The 22,599-nt window shown below is 41.0% G+C and overlaps 1 protein-coding gene across 4 annotated transcripts in view; it reads right to left on the reverse strand.

Moving 5' to 3' along the window:
* Positions 1–1,946: 1,946 nt before the first annotated feature.
* Positions 1,947–22,599, reverse strand: part of LOC126995540 (FERM domain-containing protein 4A-like) — a 124,579-nt gene continuing 103,926 nt past the window's right edge. For 2 of the 4 annotated variants that reach the window (XM_050855176.1, XM_050855177.1), the window contains exon 5: positions 1,947–2,449. In XM_050855176.1, the coding sequence (XP_050711133.1) occupies positions 2,128–2,449 (322 nt within the window). In that variant the 3' untranslated portion in view covers positions 1,947–2,127. The remainder of the gene's footprint in view (positions 2,450–22,599) is intronic. The other 2 variants (XM_050855174.1, XM_050855175.1) reach the window with 2 other exon arrangements.

Here is a 22,599-nt window from a genome sequence, read left to right on the forward strand (position 1 = left end):
CACACACACACACACACACACACACACACACACACCTTGAGCAAAACATGTGTGTAACTGTGTATGTGTGTGGAAAAACAATTTACCGCATCTAAACACCCCCATCAAATACACAAACACTTACATAAACAACAAACAATGAACATTACGAAAACAACAATTGTTACCTCGTCACAGACAAACAAACAAATAAAAAGAAAACACAAACCCATTAAACCACTCCCCGTAAACCAGAGAGGGGCAAAACAAAACAAAAAATAAAACAGAACAAAACAGAACAGCCAAAGGAAACACACACACACACACACACACACACACACACACACACACACACACACACACACACCGCTCGGGGCAACCACCTGTGCGCCCTTCTCTAATTAGTTCAGGTATGCTAAGGTATGCGTGCGTGCGTGCGTGAGGAGAGAGAGAGAGAGAGAGAGAGAGAGAGAGAGAGAGAGAGAGAGAGAGAGAGAGAGAGAGAGAGAGAGAGAGAGAGAGAGAGAGAGAGAGAGAGAGAGAGAGAGAGAGAGAGAGAGAGAGAGAGAGAGTGAGATAGAGAGAGAGAGAGAGAGAGAGAGAGAGAGAGAGAGAGAGAGAGAGAGAGAGAGAGAGGGGGAGGGAAGGGGGGGAGGGGGGGGCGGGGGGGGGTGGCGGGGGGGGGGGGGGGGGAGGAGGATGGGGGAGGAGGAGGAATGGGAGATGGAGGAGGAAGAGAGAAGGGAGAGATGGGGAGGGGCATGGGGAGGAGGTAATTCGTGAGAGGAGTGGATGGGGACGAAGGGGAAGATCATGGGGAAGACAGTACTTAGAGATGAGATGAAGAAGAGGAGGGAGAAGGAAAGGGGGGAGGAAGAAGAGGAAGACGGGGCAGGAAAGAAGAAGGGGGCCACGGGGCAGGGGGAGGGAGGGAGATGAAGAAGGTGGGGTACGGGGTAGAAGGGGGGGAATGCGTTCAGGCTGGGGGCAGATGGAACAATGACAAGCACGCAGGGGTGAAGGGGGAAGGGGGAAGGGGCACAGGGGCACGAGGAAGGGGGCATGGGGGAGGGGGGGGACGCTCCATTCATTCCTCCTACCCAGTGTTTACGTCGGTCAGCTGATTCCGGGGACCTTTTGTTTACCTGGCTCAGCTGATCGCCTTCTGTATGCGGATTAGACTTGTGGTGGGCGGCGGGGGAGAAAACAGGGGTGAAAGCAGGGGTGAAAGCAGGGGTGAGACACGGGTTGGGAGGGACGGGGGTAAAAGGTTGGTGGGTGGGTGAAGGGGTCGAGGGGTTAGAGAAAAGAGTGAATATTGTGTGGGTGAAAGCAACTGTGGGGGAAAGTGTGTGTGAGGTGGGGGGGGAGTGAAAACTGTGAGATTATTATTATTTTTATTTTTACTAAGTAGTGTTTTATTTTGAAATGGTATGTCGTTATCTTAGGCATACATCTTGGTCTGTACGTTTAGGCTTGTAGTATCGGATGTAGCTTTCTTTTCTTCTTGGCGGTTGATGTTTTGCGTCTCCTCACAGTTGAGTGCGTTTCCTTTTATGTTTTATATGTGATTAATTGCATCCATCAGTTCTTTTTATGTCTTGGCTTGCATGTCCCTCTGCCGTTAAGAAAGTAAAAGGAAGGGCAGGAGGAGGAGGACAAAAAGGAAGAGGAAGAGGACAAGAAGGAACAGGAGGAGGACGAGAAGGAAGAGGAGGACGAGAAGGAAGAGGAGGAGGACAAGAAGGACGAGGAGGACGACAAGAAGGAAGAGGAGGAGGACGAGAAGGAAGAGGAGGAGGACGAGAAGGAAGAGGAGGAGGACGAGAAGGAAGAGGAGGAGTTGGAGGAGTTATAGTCGGAGAAGGAGGAGGAGGAAGTAGAGGTGGTGATAGAGAAGGAGGAGGAGACTGAAGTAATGTGTGTGTGTGTGTGTGTGTGTGTGTATGTATGTTTATAACGGTACATATCTCTGCATGATCGTGGTTCTATACTGTTTCAATGCAGGTTAATAACTCGGGCGTCTAATTAGTCTCAAAAGGTGTCAATACAGGTGTTTCTCTTTCCCATAACGAAGGTTTAATAGTATGTTGTATCGATGCAGGTAAATACAGGCGTCTCTATCCTAATGAAGGTGTAGTGTATTGCCTAGCTGCAGGTAAACTCAGGTGTGTTGGCATTGCAGGTGTTTCTCTCTGCCCTAACGAAGGTGTAGTAAATTGTCGCGATGCAGATGAATACAGGTATCCAGACAATGCAGGTGTTTCTCTCTGCCCTAACGAAGGTGTAGTAAATTGTCGCGATGCAGATGAATACAGGTATCCAGACAATGCAGGTGTTTCTCTCTGCCCTAACGAAGGTGTAGTGGACAGCCTCGTTACTTACCTTAAAGACGAGACTCCTGGCCTGCTGGTAGAAGAGCTCGACCGTCTGGGAGCCTTGGAGCTGCAGGATGGACTCGATGTAGAACCTGCAACAAGGACGAGAACGTGTTAGGAATGGTTTGGAAAAAAATGTAAAGAAGTGTTAGGAATGAAGATCTAAAATGTTAGTGTTGGGAATAAAAATAAAATGTTAGGAAGTGTTAGGAATGAAGATCCAGAATGTTAGTGTTGGGAATAAAAAAAAAATGTTAGGAACTGTTAGGAGTAAAAACAATGTTACAAAGTGTTAGGAATGAAAAACAGTATCTTAGGAATTGTTAGGAATAAAAAACAGTATCTTAGGAATTGTTAGGAATAAAAAACAGTATCTTAGGAATTGTTAGGAATAAAAAACAGTATCTTAGGAATTGTTAGGAATAAAAAAGAGAATGTTCCAAACTGTTGGGAATAAAAACAAAGTTGGGAAGTGTTAAATTAAAATAGAATGTTAGAAAATGTTGGGAATGAATATAAAATGTTTGGAAGTCTTAGGAACAAAAGGAAAACAATTGTGTGTTGGACGCGTTAGGAAAAAGGAAAATAAAATATCAGGCGTGTGAAAGATGTTAGAAAAAAAGAAAAGAAAAAATATATGGTTCACAATCTAACCGCGAGAGAGAAATGTAAAATGTTAGGAATACTTCACAAAAAATATATGATACTCGCTTAATAATAATCTTCAATAAAAAAAGGTATACTTATCATATAATCTTGCAGAAAAAAATACTTGACAATCTTACAGTAAGAAAGAAAAAAAAGTAAGACAATTTTATAATTTTTATGTTCATTTATTCATATTTTTCATTCTCTCTGTCTATCTCTTTGTCTGTCTGGCTGTCTGTGTCTGTCTGCCTATCTATCTGTCAGTTTATGCTTGATTGTGTCTGTCTGTTTATGCTTGATTATCTGTCTGTCTGTTTGTCCGTGTCTCTATCTATCTATGTCTGTCTCTCTGTTTGTCCGTCTGTCTCTATCTATCTATGTCTGTCAGTTTGTTTGTCCGTCTGTCTCTATCTATCTGTCTGTCTGTCTGTTTGTCCGTCTGTCTCTATCAATCTATGTCTGTCTGTCTGTGCTTGTTGTGTCTGTCTATCTGTCTGCCTGTGTACTTGTAATTCTCTCTCTCTCTCTCTCTCTCTCTCTCTCTCTCTCTCTCTCTCACGCAGACACAAAGACGCGTCCATTATCGGCTCTTAACTTGTCACTCAGCTTCGTGTCGGAGAAAGAAGGGGGGAGGGGAAGGGGGAGGGGGGAGGAAGGGAAAGAAAGGGGGGGAGGGGAAATAAGAGGTTGGGGGGCGAGTGTTTACTTTCCAGCGATCAGTCGGGACAAAAGTGATAGAGGGAGGGATAGAGGAGGAGGAGGAGGAGGAGGAGCTTTATCCTGGGTGGGCTATTAAAGTATGTTTTCTATATATATCTTTTCCTTCTTTCATCTCATCTTTCCTTTCTCCTTCACATCTGTAATATTTCATTCTTTTTTCTCTTTCTTATTTTTCTACTTCGTCCGTTAATCCTTCTTTTTACTTTACTTTTCTTTAACTTTTTTATCGAGTCTTTCTATTATTTTTTTACCTTTTTTTTCTCATAATCACCATGAAATATTTAGAGTTCCAGGCAATAACAATTTGAATATGAAGTAGCGAGCCTTTTCCCTTACCTAACCTAACCTAACCTAACCTAACCTAACCTAACCTAACCTAACCTAACCTAACCTACCCTACCCTAACCTGACCCTCTTTTTCTTCCATGTCCAAAACTAAGAGGAACTGGCAAGAACTTTCGATGATAGAACCTAATGAAGATGTGAATTAGACAGGAGGGTGACGGGTGTGTGTGTGTGTGTGTGAGAGAGAGAGAGAGAGAGAGAGAGAGAGAGAGAGAGAGAGAGAGAGAGAGAGAGAGAGAGAGAGAGAGAGAGAGAGAGAGAGAGAGAGAGTCGGAAGGATATATGTAGGGAGAGGAAGAGAAAGCAAGATAACACACACACACACACACACACACACACACACACACACACACACACACACACACACAGGATGACGATGATGATGACCAGCCTCCAGCACCTTCACAGCGATCCATTAGGCTCATGCAGGGCGCCTCGAGGGACGCCTATACGACCGCCTTGTTATGGTAATGTTGTAATGGACGAGGGAGGAGGCGCAGGAACGACGAACATACATACATACATACATACATACATGAACAAGGAACACACATACATACACGAACAAGGAACACACATACATACATACATACAGACAGACAGACAGACAGACAGACAGAAAGAAAGACAGACAGGGAAAACGAACATATAAACCGAGATACAGACAGCAACAAAGACATAGACTGACAGACAGGAGGAAGGACAAGACAGAACAAGGAACATTAAAAGACAGACAGACGGGAAAACAAAGACAGAACAAGGAACATTACAGACATGACAGACAGGAAAACAAAGACAGAACAAGGAACATTACAGACAAACAGACAAACAACAACATACATATAACAAACAGGAACAAGGACATACATACAGACAGACAGACAGACAGACAAGAAAAAGGGCATACAGAGAGGCAAACAGACAGACAGACGCCATTACCCCCAAGAACCCCACGCCCTGCAGAAACCACTTACAACCACCAAAAGAAGAAGAAAGGGCTGGCAAGCAAAGAAGACATTTAAGGAGCGACAGGATGGGAACGAATGCAGAGGAGGGGAAGGACAGACAGGAAGAATTGACAAACGTAGCTAGGGGATTTTTTTGACAGTGGGTGAAAGACTATCCTGTTGTCAGATAAAAGAGAACATAAAAAAAAAAAATATTAGAAGCAACAGGATGGGAATGAGAGGGGAAACGAGGAAGAAGAGAGAGAGGAAGGGGAAGTGGCAAACGTAGCAAGGAGATTTTTTTGACAGTGGGTGAAAGACTATCCTGTTGTCATATAAAAAAGAACATCCAAAAATCCGTATTAGAAGCAACAGGATGGGAATGAGAGGGGAAAATAGGAAGAAGAAAGAGGAAGAAGTGGCAAACGTAGCTGAAGGATTTTTTTTGACAGTGGGTGAAAGGCTATCCTGTTGTCATATAAAAGGGAACATAAAAAAAAAAAAAAATATTAGAAGCAACAGGATGGGAATGAGAGGAGAAAATAGGAAGAAGAATGAGGAAGGAGAAGTGACAAACGTAGCTAGGGAATTTGTTTTGACAGTGGGTGAAAGGCTATCCTGTTGTCATATAAAAAAGAACATCCAAAAATCCGTATTAGAAGCAACAGGATGGGAATGAGAGGGGAAAATAGGAAGAAGAAAGAGGAAGGAGAAGTGACAAACGTAGCTAGGGGAATTTTCTAACAGTGAGTGAAAGGCTATCCTGTTGTCATATAAAAAAGAGAGAACACCAAGAGCACATATTAAAAAGAACAGGATGGGAAGGAGAGGAAGAATAAAAAAGGAAGAAGAGAGAGAGGAAGGGGAAGTGTCACACGCAGCTGAGAATATGTTTGAGTGGGTGAAATGCAATCCTATTGTCATATATAAAAAAAGAGAACACCACGGACACATATTAAAAGGAACAGGATGGGAAGGAGAGGAAGAATAAAAACGGAAGAAGAGAGAGGAAGGGGAAGTGACAAACGCAACTGAGAACATGTTTGAGTGGGCGAAAGACTATCCTATTCTCATATAAAAAGAGGCAAGAACGTTTAAAATATACAACCAAGAACCAACAGGATGGGAAATACAGAGAAAGAAAGGAAGAGGAAGTTAGGCAATCCAACTAATGACGTTCTTGGTAGTGCGTGAAAGATCCGTTTGTGACTATAAACAAAAGACAAGCACTCCAAGAACACACAGCACAAAAAAAAATAACGGGATGTGGAGGAAAGGAAAGGAACGAAAGACAGGAAGTGACGAGACGAGGAGGAGATAGCTGAGAATGTTCTTGAAAGTGTGAACGATTGTCTTGCTTGTTGCCCTATCAAAAAAAAAAAAGACAAGAATACCAAGATGACAGCCCCAAGAAGCAACGGGATGGGGAGGTCAGGGAGGAGAAGAAGGAAAGATATAAAAGAAAGGAGGAAGAAGAAGGAGAGACAGGAATGGGAGGTGCCTGAACACAGCTGAGAACCGTCTTGACAGTGACTGAAAAACTGTATTGTAGTCATGTAAAAGAGACAAAAACACCAAGAAAACTGCTAGATGCATTGGGGGGGATAAGGATGGGAAGGAGGTACAGGAAGGGGAGGAGACAAGATGTAGCCGAGAACCGTCTTGTCAGTGGCTAAGAAAACTGCCTTGTTGTCATATAAAAGAGAAAAGAACACGAATAAAACCACCAACATGCATCGGGAGGGGGAAGGAGAGAAAGAAATGAGGGAAGGATAGGAAGGGAGGTGCGTGGACCCAGCTGAAAACCGTCTTGTCAGTGGCTAAGAAAACTGCCACTAAGACGACAGCCCCAAGAAGCAACGAGAAGGGGAAGGAAGGTCGGGAAAGAGAGGAGGAAGGAAGGACAGAGAAGGGAGAAGACTGGACGCAGCTGAGGACATTTTTGCCAGTGGGTGAAGGAGTGTCTTGCAGTAATATAAAACGACAAAAACACGAAGAAGAATACATCCACAAGAAGGAAGAGGACGGGAAGGAGAGGAAGGAAAGACAGGGGATGACAGGAAGGGGAGGTGACGGGACGCAGCTGAGGACATTTTTGCCAGTGGGTGAAGGAGTGTCTTGCAGTAATATAAAACGACAAAAACACGAAGAAGAATACATCCACAAGAAGGAAGAGGACGGGAAGGATGGGAAGGAAAGACAGGGGATGACAGGAAGGGGAGGTGACGGGACGCAGCTGAGGATATTCTTGCCGGTGGGTGAAAGAGTGTCTTGCAGTAACATAAAAGGACGAAAACGCTCTTCTACAGCCACAAGAAGGAAGAGGACGGGAAGGAGAGGAAGGAAAGACAGGGAAGACAGGAAGGGGGGAGGTGACGGGACGCAGCTGAGGGCCATCTTGACAGGGAGTGGCTGAACGACTGGCTGGTGGCGGTGGTTGTTAGGCGGTCGTTCAGTGGTCGTGTTTAAGGGGAAGGAAAAATGTTGCTCAACGGATGCTTTCACGCGGACAATAATTCAATATCGAATGTCCACAGCCAACGGTCCCTCTCTCTCTTCCCTTACCCCCGCCCCCTCCTTCCCCCTGACGTGTTTGGGACGGCGGGTCTCTTCTCAAGGAGCTGCATTATGTATGTCTCGTCTTAAGAAGTTTGCCCCTTGCAAGAAAACCGTCCGTCGCACCGTCACTAGATTGTGGAGTGACGAGTGACAGGAGGGAGAAAAACATCACCGGGCTGAAGAATAATGAGAGAGGAAAGGAGGAAAACATATCGCCGAACTGAGGAATAATGAGCTGGCGAAGGAAAGAGATAAGACCATCACTAGTTGATTGCAAGATGAAGACTGATAAGAGAACAGAATAACAATAGGCTGAAGAATAAAGTTACAGCAGATTAAAAGAAAAAAAAAAAAAAAAAACTAGACTGAATAGTGACAAGTGACAACAGAGGAAAATTAACATCGCCAAATTGAAGAATGAAAGCTAAAAAAACACTAGACCCAAGAATTACGAATAAAATCAAAGAAAACCAGTTGCTATAATGAAGAATAAGGAAATATAGCAGAGGAGAAACCATATAAGTCCCGAGTGTTCTTGAAATAAAAATTACAGTGTATATTATGAAAAAAAAAAAAAAGCAGTGGCGGTGATATAATGAGCTGTAATTCTCTCTCTCTCTCTCTCTCTCTCTCTCTCTCTCTCTCTCTCTCTCTCTCTCTCTCTCTCTCTCTCCTCTTTCCTCTCCTCTTTCCTTTCCTCTTTCCTCTCCTCTTTCCTTTCCTCTTTCCTCTTCTCTTCTCTTCTTTCGCTCTCTCTCGCCGCCGTTCACTCGAGGATCGGCGTCATGGTCCGCCCCCCGCTGACAAGCTAAAGCAGAACGGTTTTAGCGAATCTGCCAGACTTTTCTTTCCTGGCGCTCCCAATCCTTTTAGCACTCAGCGTCCCCTCCGTCTCCCCGCCATTACATTCAGAACCTATTTATCTGCTTGTCTAAATTCACGTCTTGCCCGGCCACTTAGCTACACTTACTTGCACATTAGTTTACACGCACGACTCAACACACGGATAGATGGGGACTAAACAAGAGGCCAAACGACATACATTAGGAGACTACAAGTGGCCAGTCGGTATAAAAAGTGGTAGTTCCTAAAAGCTGGTTATTCATCAATTTTCCTTCCCCGGTCACTAGTATGTCGAGTCTACATTTAAAATTTTCAATTCCTACATGTATCAAAAAATATAATCTACTTAATTTGTTCCACTCATCCACTGGGAGAGAAAATGAAGGGAAGGGAGGAGGAGGAGGGAGAGCTGGAGATGGAGAAAGAACAGATTGAGGAAGGAAGGAAGGAGGAATTGGGTAGAAGGAAGGATGTGTTGAAGAAAGGAAGGATTGGGTAGAAGGAAGGATGCGTTGAAGTAAGGAAGGGAGGATTGGGTAGAGGGAAGGATGCGTTGAAGAAAGGAAGGAAGAATTAGGTAGAAGGAAGGACGCGTTGAAGAAAGAAGGGAAGGAAGGATTGGGAAGGAAGGAAGGATGCGTTGAAGTAAGAAAGGAAGGATTGGGTAGAAGGAAGGATACGTTGAAGTAAGAAAGGGAGGATTGGGTAGAGGGAAGGATGCGTTGAAGAAAGGAAGGAAGAATTAGGTAGAAGGAAGGACGCGTTGAAGAAAGAAGGGAAGGAAGGATTGGGAAGGAAGGAAGGATGCGTTGAAGTAAGAAAGGAAGGATTGGGTAGAAGGAAGGATGCGTTGAAGTAAGGAAGGAAGGATTGGGTAGAAGGAAGGATGCGTTGAAGTAAGAAAGGAAGGATTGGGTAGAAGGAAGGATGCGTTGAAGAAAGGAGGGAAGGAAGGATGGAAGGACAACGGGAAATAGAAGGAACGATTTTTGCTGTCTATAAACTACTATTGTGAACCGGTTTATACTTATCCTTTATAAACCTAAGTCAATTATCATAAGCACCACTACCACCAACAACAACACAGCCATCACTATCACCACCACCACCGCCACAGCCACCCACCCTTATACTCCATTAAGTTATAGATATGCAACTCCTACCATCATTAAGGGTTTATATATTTTTACATCAGGGGGCTACCGGGCTTTTTCATCTGCTTAACTAAACACACACATTCATACAACCCTTTACTTATCCTCAGCCAGGCGTGCAAAAGCTCAGTACACGTGTCTTACCATTTTTTTAAATACATATTTTTCCAACCTACCAACCTCTCTCCCTACCTACCCACTCTACTTCCTTCTGATGCCCTGATGATGTCATGTATTCTATAAGACCTTCACGGCTCTATTCTCTCTACCCCTTGTGTCCTATGCCTGGTGTCCCTTCGTTCTTTGGCTACCTGATTTATCCACACTTTGGGTCGCATATAAGACATTTCGCCGCCCAAGAACACTTATTTGACAAGGCTTTCGCAGGAGTTGTGGGCATTTCCAGGAGTAGTTTTATGACCCTGGTGGTAGTGTGACCCTTCCTCTGTACCGTGAACCTGAAGAAACACTCATTAGAACCCGACTGACCCCCTCTTTGACCTTTAGAAATAGCTGATGTGAGACGCGTGTGTCTTATAATACTGACCTTTGTACTCCCTATGTCTCTTGTCTACTGAGGTTTGTTTGTCTTCTACCTTCCCGATGTATCTCTATGTTTCCTGTATCCCCTGTTCTGTGAATCCTTATATCGTTTACTCTGGCTCCTTCCCGTTGCCATATTCCCTCGACCCCCATTTCCTTTGTCATGTCCTGAGGCGTCCCATGATTTTACTTACAATGAAACGGTTATCTTTTTTAGGCTTTGTTCTGATCCGAGTCCTCAGTATGTCTGTTCTTCTCATTTCTTTCTTTTTATTCTACTCTTTTTGCTCTGTTTACTGTTATGTACTCTATTTCGTATGTTTAAGGATGGGTGTTACTTCTTTACGAGGCGAGGGGCGTGTTAAACCTGCCTTCTCAATACTTGAAGTTCCCCAGCGTTCGAAGGCTTGGGTGAAGGGAGAAGAGACGAAAGAAAACGGAGCCAAACATTTTAGGGGTAACTTGTACAGACAGGAGCCGAGGAGATGACTCAATAATACTCTCTCTCTCTCTCTCTCTCCTTTTTTGTTTGCCCATTCTTCCTCTTTTTTCGTTTTCTCTCTCCACATTCTCTTTCTTATTTTTTTTTTTACTTTCTCATTCTTCCTCTTTTTGGGATTCTCTCTCTCTCTCTCTCTCTCTCTCTCTCTCTCATTCCTTTCTTGTTTGCCCATTCTTCCTCTTTTTTAGTTTTCTCTCCACATTCTCATTTCTTTTTTACCTTTAGTTTTCTCATTCTTCCTCTTTTTTGGGATTCTCTCTCTCTCTCTCTCTCTCTCTCTCTCTCTCCATACAAATCACCCTCCTCTTTAACGACCCAGCGACGCTAATTTCCCGAGGCTTAGGGTGGACAGGTATGCAAATGGCAGGAAGTGATTAGCATACTCATTCAGGGCTCCGGGGCAGCGGGTATTGTATGGGTGGCGGTGATGGTGGTGGTGGTGGGGTGTAGTTACTAATGGTAGAGGTGGTGGTGGTGACGAGATGAGAGAGAGAGAGAGAGAGAGAGAGAGAGAGAGAGAGAGAGAGAGAGAGAGAGAGACTATTACACACTTAGTTTTGGCATGCCTCATTAACCCCATACAGCCATACACCCTCCATACATACATACATACATGCATACATACATACCTTCTAATGGCACACGCTGAACGTTACATTACGAGTACATTACTACACGTAACGTACAAGAGCGTTACTACACACACACACACACACACACACACACACACACACACACACAGCAGTTAGCTATGAACTAACTAACTAAATTCTTGGCAATACAAAATATAAAAAAAATAAAAAACACGAGCGAGCATAAGTAAAATATAAAAGTAAAATATTCTAAAAGTAACTTGAATGAACAACAACAACAGCAACAAAAGCATAGAAAAAAACAATTATATACTTCCGAACTTTAAAAAAAAATGTAGAAAAGAGAGAAAATGACATGAGCTTTAGTGTATGAAGATGCGACAAAAACAATGAATGGAATACAAGTTACATCACTAAGACGCATTCAGCTCTCACAGATTATTCCCAAAGGCCACAAAAGACATTACTCGGGTCCTCATCAATATTTTTCACAATCATGGTGCCGAAGCCTTGTCATCAAATCATTCCTAGGCTCATAAAACTACCCATGGCAATACCCACAACCCCTATGGAAGCCTTATTTAGTATGGGTGTGTGAGCCCCGACGTGTTTGGGAATAGGATCTCTCTCTCTCTCTCTCTCTCTCTCTAAAACACGAACACAGGTCATTCATCCATCTATCTTAACGTGTGTCGGGGCCGCTTGGGAAGCCACGCGGGGAAGGCAAGGTCAGAAAAGTGTGTTACTGATAATCACAACAACAAAGATAAGTGATTAGGTAACAGAGAGAGAGAGAGAGAGAGAGAGAGAGAGAGAGAGAGAGAGAGAGAGAGAGAGAGAGAGAGAGAGAGAGAGAGAGAGAGAGAGAGAGATCTGTATCTTAACATCTGGTGCTGCAAAAATAATAAGATAAATAAATGAATACCTAGATAAATAAAACAAAAAAACAAAAAAGAATAAAGAGTTGTCTCAAAATCGATACCTGTTTTTCTTTTTTTTCTTTTTTTTTCTTTTTTTTTTTACTCGCTCAGGTGACTCGAAAACACCGAATTTCCGGTAATCAGACTCAATCACCTGTTGAAGCCCTTTGTTACGTGTGTGTGTGTGTGTGTGTGTGTGTGTGTGTGTGTGTGTGTGTGTGTGTGTAAACGAAATAATACCAATGAAAACCACTAATGAGGCAGTACATGATAAAGGGGTAATAAGAATACCAAATTAGCCCGAGAATTAATAAACTAAAAACGGTACGGAGCTAAAATAAGTATAAACAAATCTACAAATATATAAACAAATCAGGAGAAGAAATGCGATAAATATATAAACTGTAGTAAAAAAGATAGACGCTAAATACACGATTAAATTAGTAAGGAAACGCGATGAACATATAAACAAAACAAAAAGGTATAAGTATGTCAATAATTATGTCAAGTAAATACCTCTCAACAAAAGCTAAAAAAAAATGTACGTCAAGAAAAAACAAAACAAAACAAAAGGCAGATTAAACAGTGGTAAAGGTTAAAATAAAAATAAAAAGCAGCGCAGATTAAATGCACTCGTCAAATACTAATTCAGTGTCAAATCTAATAACACGAATGATTTGATGCAATTTCATGATAACCTTTAATTTCATCGCGCGGGGAGGGGGGAGGGGGAGGAGGGAGGAGGGAGGAGGGGAGGGGGCCAATTACCTCAACACTGAAATTATATGTTGTTACCGCGAGTGTGTTTCGTGTTTTTTTTTTTTTTCCAGGTTTTGCAGCAGCCGGAAATTGTCACTCTGCTCAGCGCTCCGTGGCAAAGAGACAATATGATAAAAACAAACCAAATGTCAATGACACAAAAGAAAATTATATCAAGAAATCAATGGAAAATTAAGTAACAATAAAGTACAAACAACAAAATACGCAAATAAAATAAAAGCATTCATGAGTTGGCTGGATTCTTTCATTCTTTCTTTCTTGATTTATTTCTTTATTCGTTTATTTTGATTATTTATTTGTTTATTGACGGTATTAATAAAAAGTTTATAAATTATTAATAAAATGAAAGTTAAACTGTAAGTAAAACAAACGTTATTAACTTATTATTATGTCAAGATTACTTACATCTAAGTGTTTGTATACCAATAAACTTTTTGCTTGTTGAGTTATTTAGTTTTAATTTATATTTTTCCTGTCTATTTACGTATTTTCTGATCTGTCTTCCTCTTTGGTTAAAACATGTTAAGAGCAGGATCTCTTCATGATTCATCAACGAGACATAATAATCTAAGTGTGCCGTATTTTTCTCACCGACACCAATACCTGAGTGAAGGGTCTTGATAAAAAATTAGATACGCTGATAACGCGCGCCCGGCACCACGACACACTTTCCGACGGGACAACGCACATGCCTGGCGAAGGTGTACCGTACCTGTGAGACTCCTTGGTCAACACGTAAGGCCAACACCACTTTGGATTCTCTTTAGGAGCAGCGAGTAGCGGGCTTTTTTTATTATTGTTTCCTTTTTGGGGGACCTTGAGCTGTCTCCTTTGTTGTAAAAAAAATAAATAAATAAATAAATAAATAAATAAATAAATAAATCTTGAATACTTACATGAACTAAAAGAAATACTGCCACATTCATTTCTACTTTGATAACGATACCTTAATATACGCCATGTAAATAACTACAATGGTATTAAGTATTGCATTTTGTCAAGAGTGTTAAGTATTGTATTTTGTCAAGTGTTAAGTATTGTATTCTGTCTCAAGTGTTAAGTATTGTATTCTGTCAATAGCGTTAAGTGTTGTATTTTGTTAAGAGTATTAGGTATTGTATTTTGCCAAGCGGATTATGAATTATTGTATTTGTTAGGAGTCAAGTATTGTATTTTGTCAAGTGTTAAGTATTGTATTCTGCCTCAAGTGTTAAGTATTGTATCCTGTCAATAGCTTTAAGCATTGTATTTAGTTAAGAGGATTGGGTATTGTATTTTGCCATGCGGGTTATGAATTACTGTATTTGTTAGGAGTTAAGTATTGTATTATGTCATTATTACGAATGGCTTTTAATTAATCTCAAAGTACGCGTAAAGGTATCTCCCTAAGTACACACTCTCGAGAAGTTCAAACACGGACACAATCACTAATGGCTCCGGTGATAACGCTAACCTGATCCCCACAGCCCGCCTTATCAGGGACAATGACGCTGTTTGCCTTCCCTTCCCGTCCCTTCCTTATCTCGTGTGGTGGCGCTCAAGGAGGTTTCGGGAATTTCACATAAGAACGCTAAGTCTTTCTGGGCCCAACAAGAGGAAAAGAAAGAATAGAAAAGGAGCCATCATAATTATCTCGTGTGGTGGCGCTCAAGGAGGCTTCGGGAATTTCACATAAGAACGCTAAGTCTTTCTGAGCCCAACAAGAGGATAAGAAAGAATAGAAAAGGAGCCATCATAATTAGGAGGAATTTTGTGCTCCCATTATAAGAATTTTACTTTTACGAACGCTAAGTCCTTTTAAGTAGAATAAAAGGAAAATAAGAGGAAAGGGACCGTCATGATTAGAAGATTTTACTCCCCTACTTCATTGTCTTGTGGTGCGACGCTCAAGGATGTTTAGAGAATTTCACTAAGATAGATAAGTCCTGAGTACGAGAGAATAAGAAAGAAAAGTCACATGTATTAAGTTTTTTTTTTTTTTTTTTTTGGGGGGGGGGGCTCCAAAAACCTGTCTTTTTTGTGATGCTTTTATTTTTTTCGGGAATTTTGTGTAAGAACGCTGCAACAAGAAGATAAGAAAAGAAAAAAGGGGCTGTCATGATTAGAAGAGATTAATTGTAATGCCCCTTCCATGTATTGAAAAGCTCTATAATATTTTTGGAATCTCACTTTTAAGAACGCTGAGTCCTTTCGAGTGCATAAAAAAAAAGAACACCACTATGTTTAGCGATAAGTCACGTATATGTATTTCTTTGTCTTGTGTTGTGACGCTCTAAGATATTTCGGGAAATTTATGTAAGACGCTAAATCCTTCTCATTACTAAAAGACGAAAAAATTACATTAAAAGGGCACCGTCATGATTAGAAGGGATTCATTTTTACGCCCCTATTTCCTCGTATTGTGAAGATTTATGATATTACTGGATTTTCACTTTTAAAAACACTAAATCCTTCTCATTACTACAAGAGGAAAAAAAGAAATCAAAAAGTTACCGTCATGATTAGAAGAGGCTATTTTTTACGCCCCTATTTCCTCGTATTATGAAGATTTATGATATTACTGGATTTTCACTTTCAAGAACGCTAAATCCAACTCATTACTACAAGAGGAAAAAAAGAAATCAAAAAGTTACCGTCATGATTAGAAGAGGCTATCTTTTACGCTCCTATTTCCTCGTATTGTGAAGATTTATGATATTACTGGATTTTCACTTTTAAGAACACTAAATCCTTTTCATTACTACAAGAGGAAAAAAAGAAATCAAAAAGTTACCGTCTTGATTAGAAGAGGCTATTTTTTACGCCCCTATTTCCTCGTATTGTGAAGATTTATGATATTACTGGATTTTCACTTCTAAGAACGCTAAATCCTTCTCATTAGTCATTACTACAAGAGGAAAAAAAGAAATAAAAAAGTTACCGTCATGATTAGAAGAGGCTATTTTTTACGCTCCTATTTCCTCGTATTGTGAAGTTCTATGATATTACTGGATTCTCCCTTTTAAGAACACTAAATCCTTTTCATTACTACAAGGGGAAAAAATAAAAAGGTGATTAATTTTTATGCTCATGTTTTCTTGTATTGTAAAGATCTATGATATTATTGGAGTCTAACTTTTAAGAACGCTAAGACCTTCTAAGTACAGCAAGAGGGAAAGAAGATAAAAAAGGGTTCATGATCAGAATTAACTTTAAGCTTCTGTCTATTTGTCTTGTATTGTTACGTTCTATAATGTTTCGGGAATTTCACTTATAAGAACGCTAAGTCCTTTCAAGTACAACAAGAGGGAAAGAAGAGAAAAAAGGGCACTATCATGATTAGAATTAACTTTAAGCTTCTGTATATTTGTCTTGTATTGTTACGTTCTATAATACTTCGGGAATTTCACTTATAAGAACGCTAAGTCCTTTCAAGTACAACAAGAGGGAAAGAAGAGAAAAAAGGGCACTATCATGATTACAATTAACTTAACGCTTCTGTCTATTTGTCTTGTATTGTTACGTTCTATAATATTTCGGGAATTTCACTTATAAGAACGCTAAGTCCTTCTGAGTAAACCAAGAGGGAAAACAAAACAAAACAAAACAAAACAAAAAACTGAACCATTATTATTTAGAGATTCCACGCATTAAATATTTCTTTGTCGTGCGTTGTGACGTTCTGGGATATTTCGGGATATTTCGCGTAAGAACTTTAGTAAGTCTTTCTAAGTATAACACGAGGAAAAGAATGCAAGAAAAGGGCGCCGTCATGATTAGCAGAGAGGTTTTATGCTATGATTTCATTCTCTCGTTTGACGTATTTAAGATTTTTCGAGAGTTTCATGTATGAGGGATTAGAAGAGGAAGAGGAAGAGAAAGAGAAATGGGAAAAGGAAGGGTAAGAAGAGGAAGAGGAAGAGAAAAAGAAAGAGAAGAAGGCTAAAAAGAGGCAAAGAAAAAGAAAAAGAAGAGAAAAAGAAAGAGAAGGCTGAAAGGAGGAAGAGAAAAAGAAAGAAGAAGAGAAAAAGAAAGAGAAGGCTAAAAGGAGGAAGAAAAAAAGAAAGAGAAGAAGGATAAAAGGAGGAAGAGAAGAAGGATAAAAGGAGGAAGAGAAAAAGAAAAAGAGAAAAAGAAAGAGAAGAAGGCTAAAAGGAGGAAGAGAAAAAGAAAGAGAAGAAGGCGAAAAAGAGGAAGAGAAAAAGAAAGAGAAGAAGGCTAAAAAGAAGAAGAGAAAAAGAAAGAGAAGAAGGTTAAAAAGAGGAAGAGAAAAAGGAAGAAAAGGCTAAGAGAAGGAGGAGGAAGAGAAAAAGGAAAAGAACACAAGGAAGAGGAAGAGAAAAAGGAAGAGAAGAAGGTTAAGAGGAGGAAGAGGAGGGGAAAAAGGAAAAATACACAGTCATTATTTAGACATTTCACGTATCAACTATTTATTTTTCTTGTGTTTTGAGGTTCTAACATATATCACTTAAGTTAGAATAGGTTAGGTTAGGTTAGTGTAGTTAGGTTAGTTTAATAAGAAAGTGAAATCCATTAATACTAAGAGAAAAAGAAAAGGAAAAAAAGTCATAGTCATTATTTAGACATTTCACGCACCAACTATTTCTTTTTCTTGTGTTTTGAGATTCTAACATATATCACTTAAGTTAGAATAGGTTAGGTTAGGTTAGGTTAGGTTAGTGTATTTAGGTTAGTTTAGTAAGAAAGCTAAATCCACTAAGTACAAGAGAGAGGGAAAAGAAAAGAAGAAAACAAAACACAATCATTATTAGAACACTTCACTCACCATCATAAACATCTTTCATCTTCCTTTTCTTAATTTTAGGTTAGTGTATTTAGGTTAGTTTAGTAAGAAAGCTAAATCCACTAAGTACAAGAGAGAGGGAAAAGAAAAGAAGAAAACAAGACATCATTATTAGAATACTTCTCTCCCATTCAAAACATCTTACATCTTCCTTTACTTAATTTCAGGTTAGTGTATTTAGGCAAGTTTAGTAAGAAAGCTAAATCCACTAAGTACAAGAGAGTGCAAAGAAAACAAAACAAAACATCATCATTATTAGAACACTTCACTCCCATTCAATAACATCTTACATCCTCCTTTTCTTAATTTCTTTCTCCTCTCCTTCACTTCCCATTTTTCTTCCTTTTCTTCCTTTTCTCCCTTAAGTATCTTCCCTATTATTACCTTCTCTCTCAATCCCTTCCCATTGCTTTCATTTTTTTCCTTTCTTTCCCTTTTCGTACTTTATCTCTCCTTCCCTTTCCATTTCTCTCATTTTTTTTCCTATCTTTCCCTTTTCGTTCCCTTCTAAGTACAAGATTAAATAAAGGAAGAAAATATGACCCCACCATTATTTAGGGATATTACACGCATCAACCATTCCCTTGTCTCCTTTAGTGACGCCCAAAGATAAGATGTTCCTTGAATCCCTTGTGAGCGCGAACGCCAAGACTCCAAGGACCGTATAAGGGAAAGAAAGAACACTACAAAAACAGCCTCGTTATTTAGGGGATTCCGACCCGCTCTTTCAAGGGATCAGAACAATTGAGTGGATTAAGAGAAGGGATTTTGTCTTTCTTTTATCCTATTTTTTTGTACAGAGAGAGAGAGAGAGAGAGAGAGAGAATAACTAAAGGAAAATCATACATATGCATAAGCCACACCTACACAGCTCTTCTCTCTCTCTCTCTCTCTCTCTCTCAGCCTCGTTCCCAGAATCTCTTATCTTCTTAGTCTTGTTTTGCTCTTACCCTCGCTTCCCTCCCCTTCCCTTCCCTTCCCTTCCCTTCCTTTCCCTTCCCTTCCCTTCCCTTTCCCTTCCTTTCCTTTCCTTTCCTTTCCCTTCCCTTCCTTTCCTTTCCTTCCCTTCCCTTCTCTTCCCTTCCCTTTCCCTTCCCTTCCTTTCCCTTCCCTTCCCTTCCCTTCCTTCCTTCCTTCCTTCCTTTCCTCTCTTCCTTCCTTTCCTTCCCTTCCTTCCTTCCTTCCTTCCTTCCCTTCCCTTCCTTTCCTTTACTTCCTTTCTTCCTTCCTTCCCTCCTTCCTTCCTTCCTTCCTTCCTTTCCTTTCCTTTCCTTTCCGTTCCTTTCCTTCCTTCCTTCCTTCCTTCCTTCCTTCCCTTTCCTTTCCTTTCCTTTCCAATCCTTCCTTCCTTCCCTCCTTCCTTCCTTCCTTTCCCTTCCCTTCCCTTCCCTTCCCTTCCCTTCCTTTCCTTTCCTTTCCCTTCCCTTCCCTTTCCCTTGTGTTCTGTTGTCTTGTCTTGCCTCGTCTCTCCTTCCCTTACCCTTCTCTTCCTCTCTGATTCCTACTTCTCCCTTTCCATTCCCTCTTTTTCTATTTTTATCACATTTCCTTCTTTAAACCCTTTATTAATCCTCCATTTCTTATCCTTTCCATTCTGACTTTTCTTGCTCTCCTTCCTTTTCCCTCCCCTTCCTGTTGCTCCTCTCCTCTACTTCCCTTCTCATTGTTTTTTCCATCCTTTCCATCTCATCCCTTTCCTCCCGTTTCCCCTTTTCTTCCTTCTCTTCACTTTATCTCTCATCCCATTTATTTTCTTTTGCTCTCCTCTCCTCTTCTCCCTTCTCATTCACCTTCCCTGCCTTCCCCTACTCTTCCCTCTCTCGGTTCAGGTGTGAGGGCCAGGTAGGTTAATTAGCCCCACCTCCATTACCTGCGAAAATACCTGGCGAGGGCCGCGGGATTACAACGGGATTACACTCTTTCTGCCTTCTTTTCCACTTCTTTTCTCGGCCCTCAATTGGATTTACGAGGATCTTACCTTTTTGTTCTTCTTTTCGTGTTTTAGTTTTTCTTGGCTATTTTCTTCTTCTTCTTCTTTGTGTTTTCTTTTGTATTTGATATTTGCTGTTGTCTATTGCTGTTTAGTTGGACTTTTTTTTTTGTTGTTTGTTTGTTTGTTTTTACCTCGGGATATGTTTAGTTTTAAGATGTTATGGTAATGCTGATGTTACTACTACTACTACTACTACTACTACTACTACTACTACTACTACTACTACTACTACTACTACTACTGAAACTACTACTACTACTACTACTAGTACGTAAAGGGCGCGTATGACAGGGGGAGAGTTCAAAGGAAACAAACAATCAAACAAACAAACAGGGAGAAAACAGACAGTTGAAATGTGTGTATGTATGTGTGTCTGTGTGTGTGTGTGTGTGTGTGTGTGTGTGTGTGTGTGTGTGTGTGTGTGTGTGTGTGTGTGTGTATGCTAAAAACGACTCACACACAAGAATAATACTAATAAAAAGTAAATAAATAAATAGAATTAAATAAAACAAAATAAAATAAATAAACAAAAATAAAAAAGTAGATAAAATGAAAATAAAATGATAAATGAAATAAATAAACAAATAAATAAATACATAAAGCCAACATATTAGTTTTCACAGTTAATTTTCTTCTTCCTTTGCGTCATCCAGCGCCTTCTAATTATCTGCCTAATCATTATCTTTTTCTCTCTAAGTCCTTGTCTGTTTATCACTATTTCCTTTCTGTCTGTCTGTCTATCCGTCTCTCCGTCTGTCTTTGAATATGTATCGTTTGTCTATCTCTCTATATTCATTTTTTCACTTTTATTTTATTTATATTATCCTTTCATTCTTTCTTTGTCTGTCTGTCTATCTGTCTGTGTGTCTGTCTCTATTACATGTCTATCTTTCTTTTTCAACATTCTCTCTCTCTCTCTCTCTCTCTCTCTCTCTCTCTCTCTCTCTCTCTCTCTCTCTCTCTCTCTCTCTCTCTCTCCGCGGGGCCTAATCACAGGTGTGGGCGGACGAGGGCGCATCACGGAGGTAACTAAAGGCTCACCTGTACCATTAGCCCACCACCCCCTCTCCCCCCTTTGGTGCCTATACCTGAGAATGGTTGGCGAGGGAAGGGAACAGAAGGGAAGGGAAGAGGAGGAGGAGGAGGAGGAGGGGGTAAGAAAGAGAGGATGGGGAGGGAAGGGTGAGGTATGGATATGGGAAGAAGTGAGGGAAGGGTGAGGAAGGGGAAAGGAATGGGATGGAACGTGAGAGAGGGGAATGAGAAAAAGAAAAAGAGAAGAAAGGAGAGGAGAGGAGAGGAAAGGGAAGGAAGGAACGGGCAAGGAATGGACAGGAAAGGAAAGGGTGAGGAGGGAGAAAGGAAGGGTAAGGAAGGGAGAGGGGAATGGAAGGGAAAGGAAAGAAAAAAGGGGAGAAAGCGGGCGGGAAGGAGGGGAAAGGTCAGGGAAGGGAAGGAAATGGCAGAGAAAGGCGGGGAAGGGAACGGTATGGGAGGGAGTGGAGGGAAGGGGAGGGTGTGAGGAAGAGGAAGGAAAAGAAGAAAGGGAAGAAACGTGAGGTGAACGGGAAGAGAAAACGAAGGGAAGGGAAAGGGAAGAAGGGAAGAAAGGAGAAGGAAAGGAGAGGGAAGAAGATAGGCAAGATAATGGAGATGAAGAAGAAGGGAGAATAAGATAATTCAGGGAGAAAGGGTAGGAAGGTTTACGTGACCGGTTGGGATGGGAGGGAAGGGAGGGGAGAGAAGGGAAGATAATAAGAGGAAGGGAAGGGAAGGGAAGGGAAAGGAGGAGGAGGGAAGGGAGGAGAGGGGATTAGTGACGGGAGGTGGAGAGTCCTGGATATTTATGACGAGAGAGAGAGAGAGAGAGAGAGAGAGAGAGAGAGAGAGAGAGAGAGAGAGATTGTTTGGACACACCTTGCACATGACAATCAGATTATGTACACACACACACACACACACACACACACACACACACACACACACACACACAGATACAAATATAAAAAAAAAAGATCAGAGAGAGAGAGAGAGAGAGAGAGAGAGAGAGAGAGAGAGAGAGAGAGAGAGAGAGAGAGAGAGAGAGGATAAATAAGAATGGAGAACACACACACACTAGGAAAAGAGAGACATTAATGAGACAAGGAAAAAAAAAACAAGTAAAATTAATTATACAAAACCACGGACACATGAAAAGACAAACACACACACACACACACACACACACACACACACACACACACATTCACATAAAAATAAACAAAAACATAGAAGGAATATAATTAAATGCAGAAATACATACATACATACATACATACATACATTACTAAGAAAAAAAAATAACCAGAAAAGACAAAGAAGAAACCGAATAAAGAGAAAAAACACTTGATCAACATAACATTAACATACATAGAGAGAGACAGAGACAGAACACAGAGACAGACAGATAGAGAAGGAAGAGAGGACACAGACACTCACACAAGGCAGACGAATGAGGGAAAAACCGAAGGAGAGCTCCATGGGCAACAGAGGATCATAGTGGTGCAGAAGCCAGCTCAAAACACCCCTCTCCCCCCCCCTTCCCCCTTCCTTCCTTCCCCTCCCCTCTTACAACCCCCCCACACTCCTCATCTCCTCAGTCTCTCTCTCTCTCTCTCTCTCTCTCTCTCTCTCTCTCTGACTCCTTAGCTGGCTCTCTCTCCTCGCTCGCTTTTACACACACACACACACACACACACACACACACACAGACTGAGTATATATATTTTTTTTCTCTCCCTCTTTATTTTCAAACAGACAGACAGAAGCGAAAGAAAGTCTATCAGAGAGGGAAGTCTCCATTAATATTCTCTCTCTCTCTCTCTCTCTCTCTCTCTCTCTCTCTCTCTCTCTCTTCGGCGCGTGACCACTCC

Source organism: Eriocheir sinensis, chromosome 8 (genome assembly GCF_024679095.1).
Source record: "Eriocheir sinensis breed Jianghai 21 chromosome 8, ASM2467909v1, whole genome shotgun sequence".
NCBI lineage: Eukaryota > Metazoa > Arthropoda > Malacostraca > Decapoda > Varunidae > Eriocheir > Eriocheir sinensis.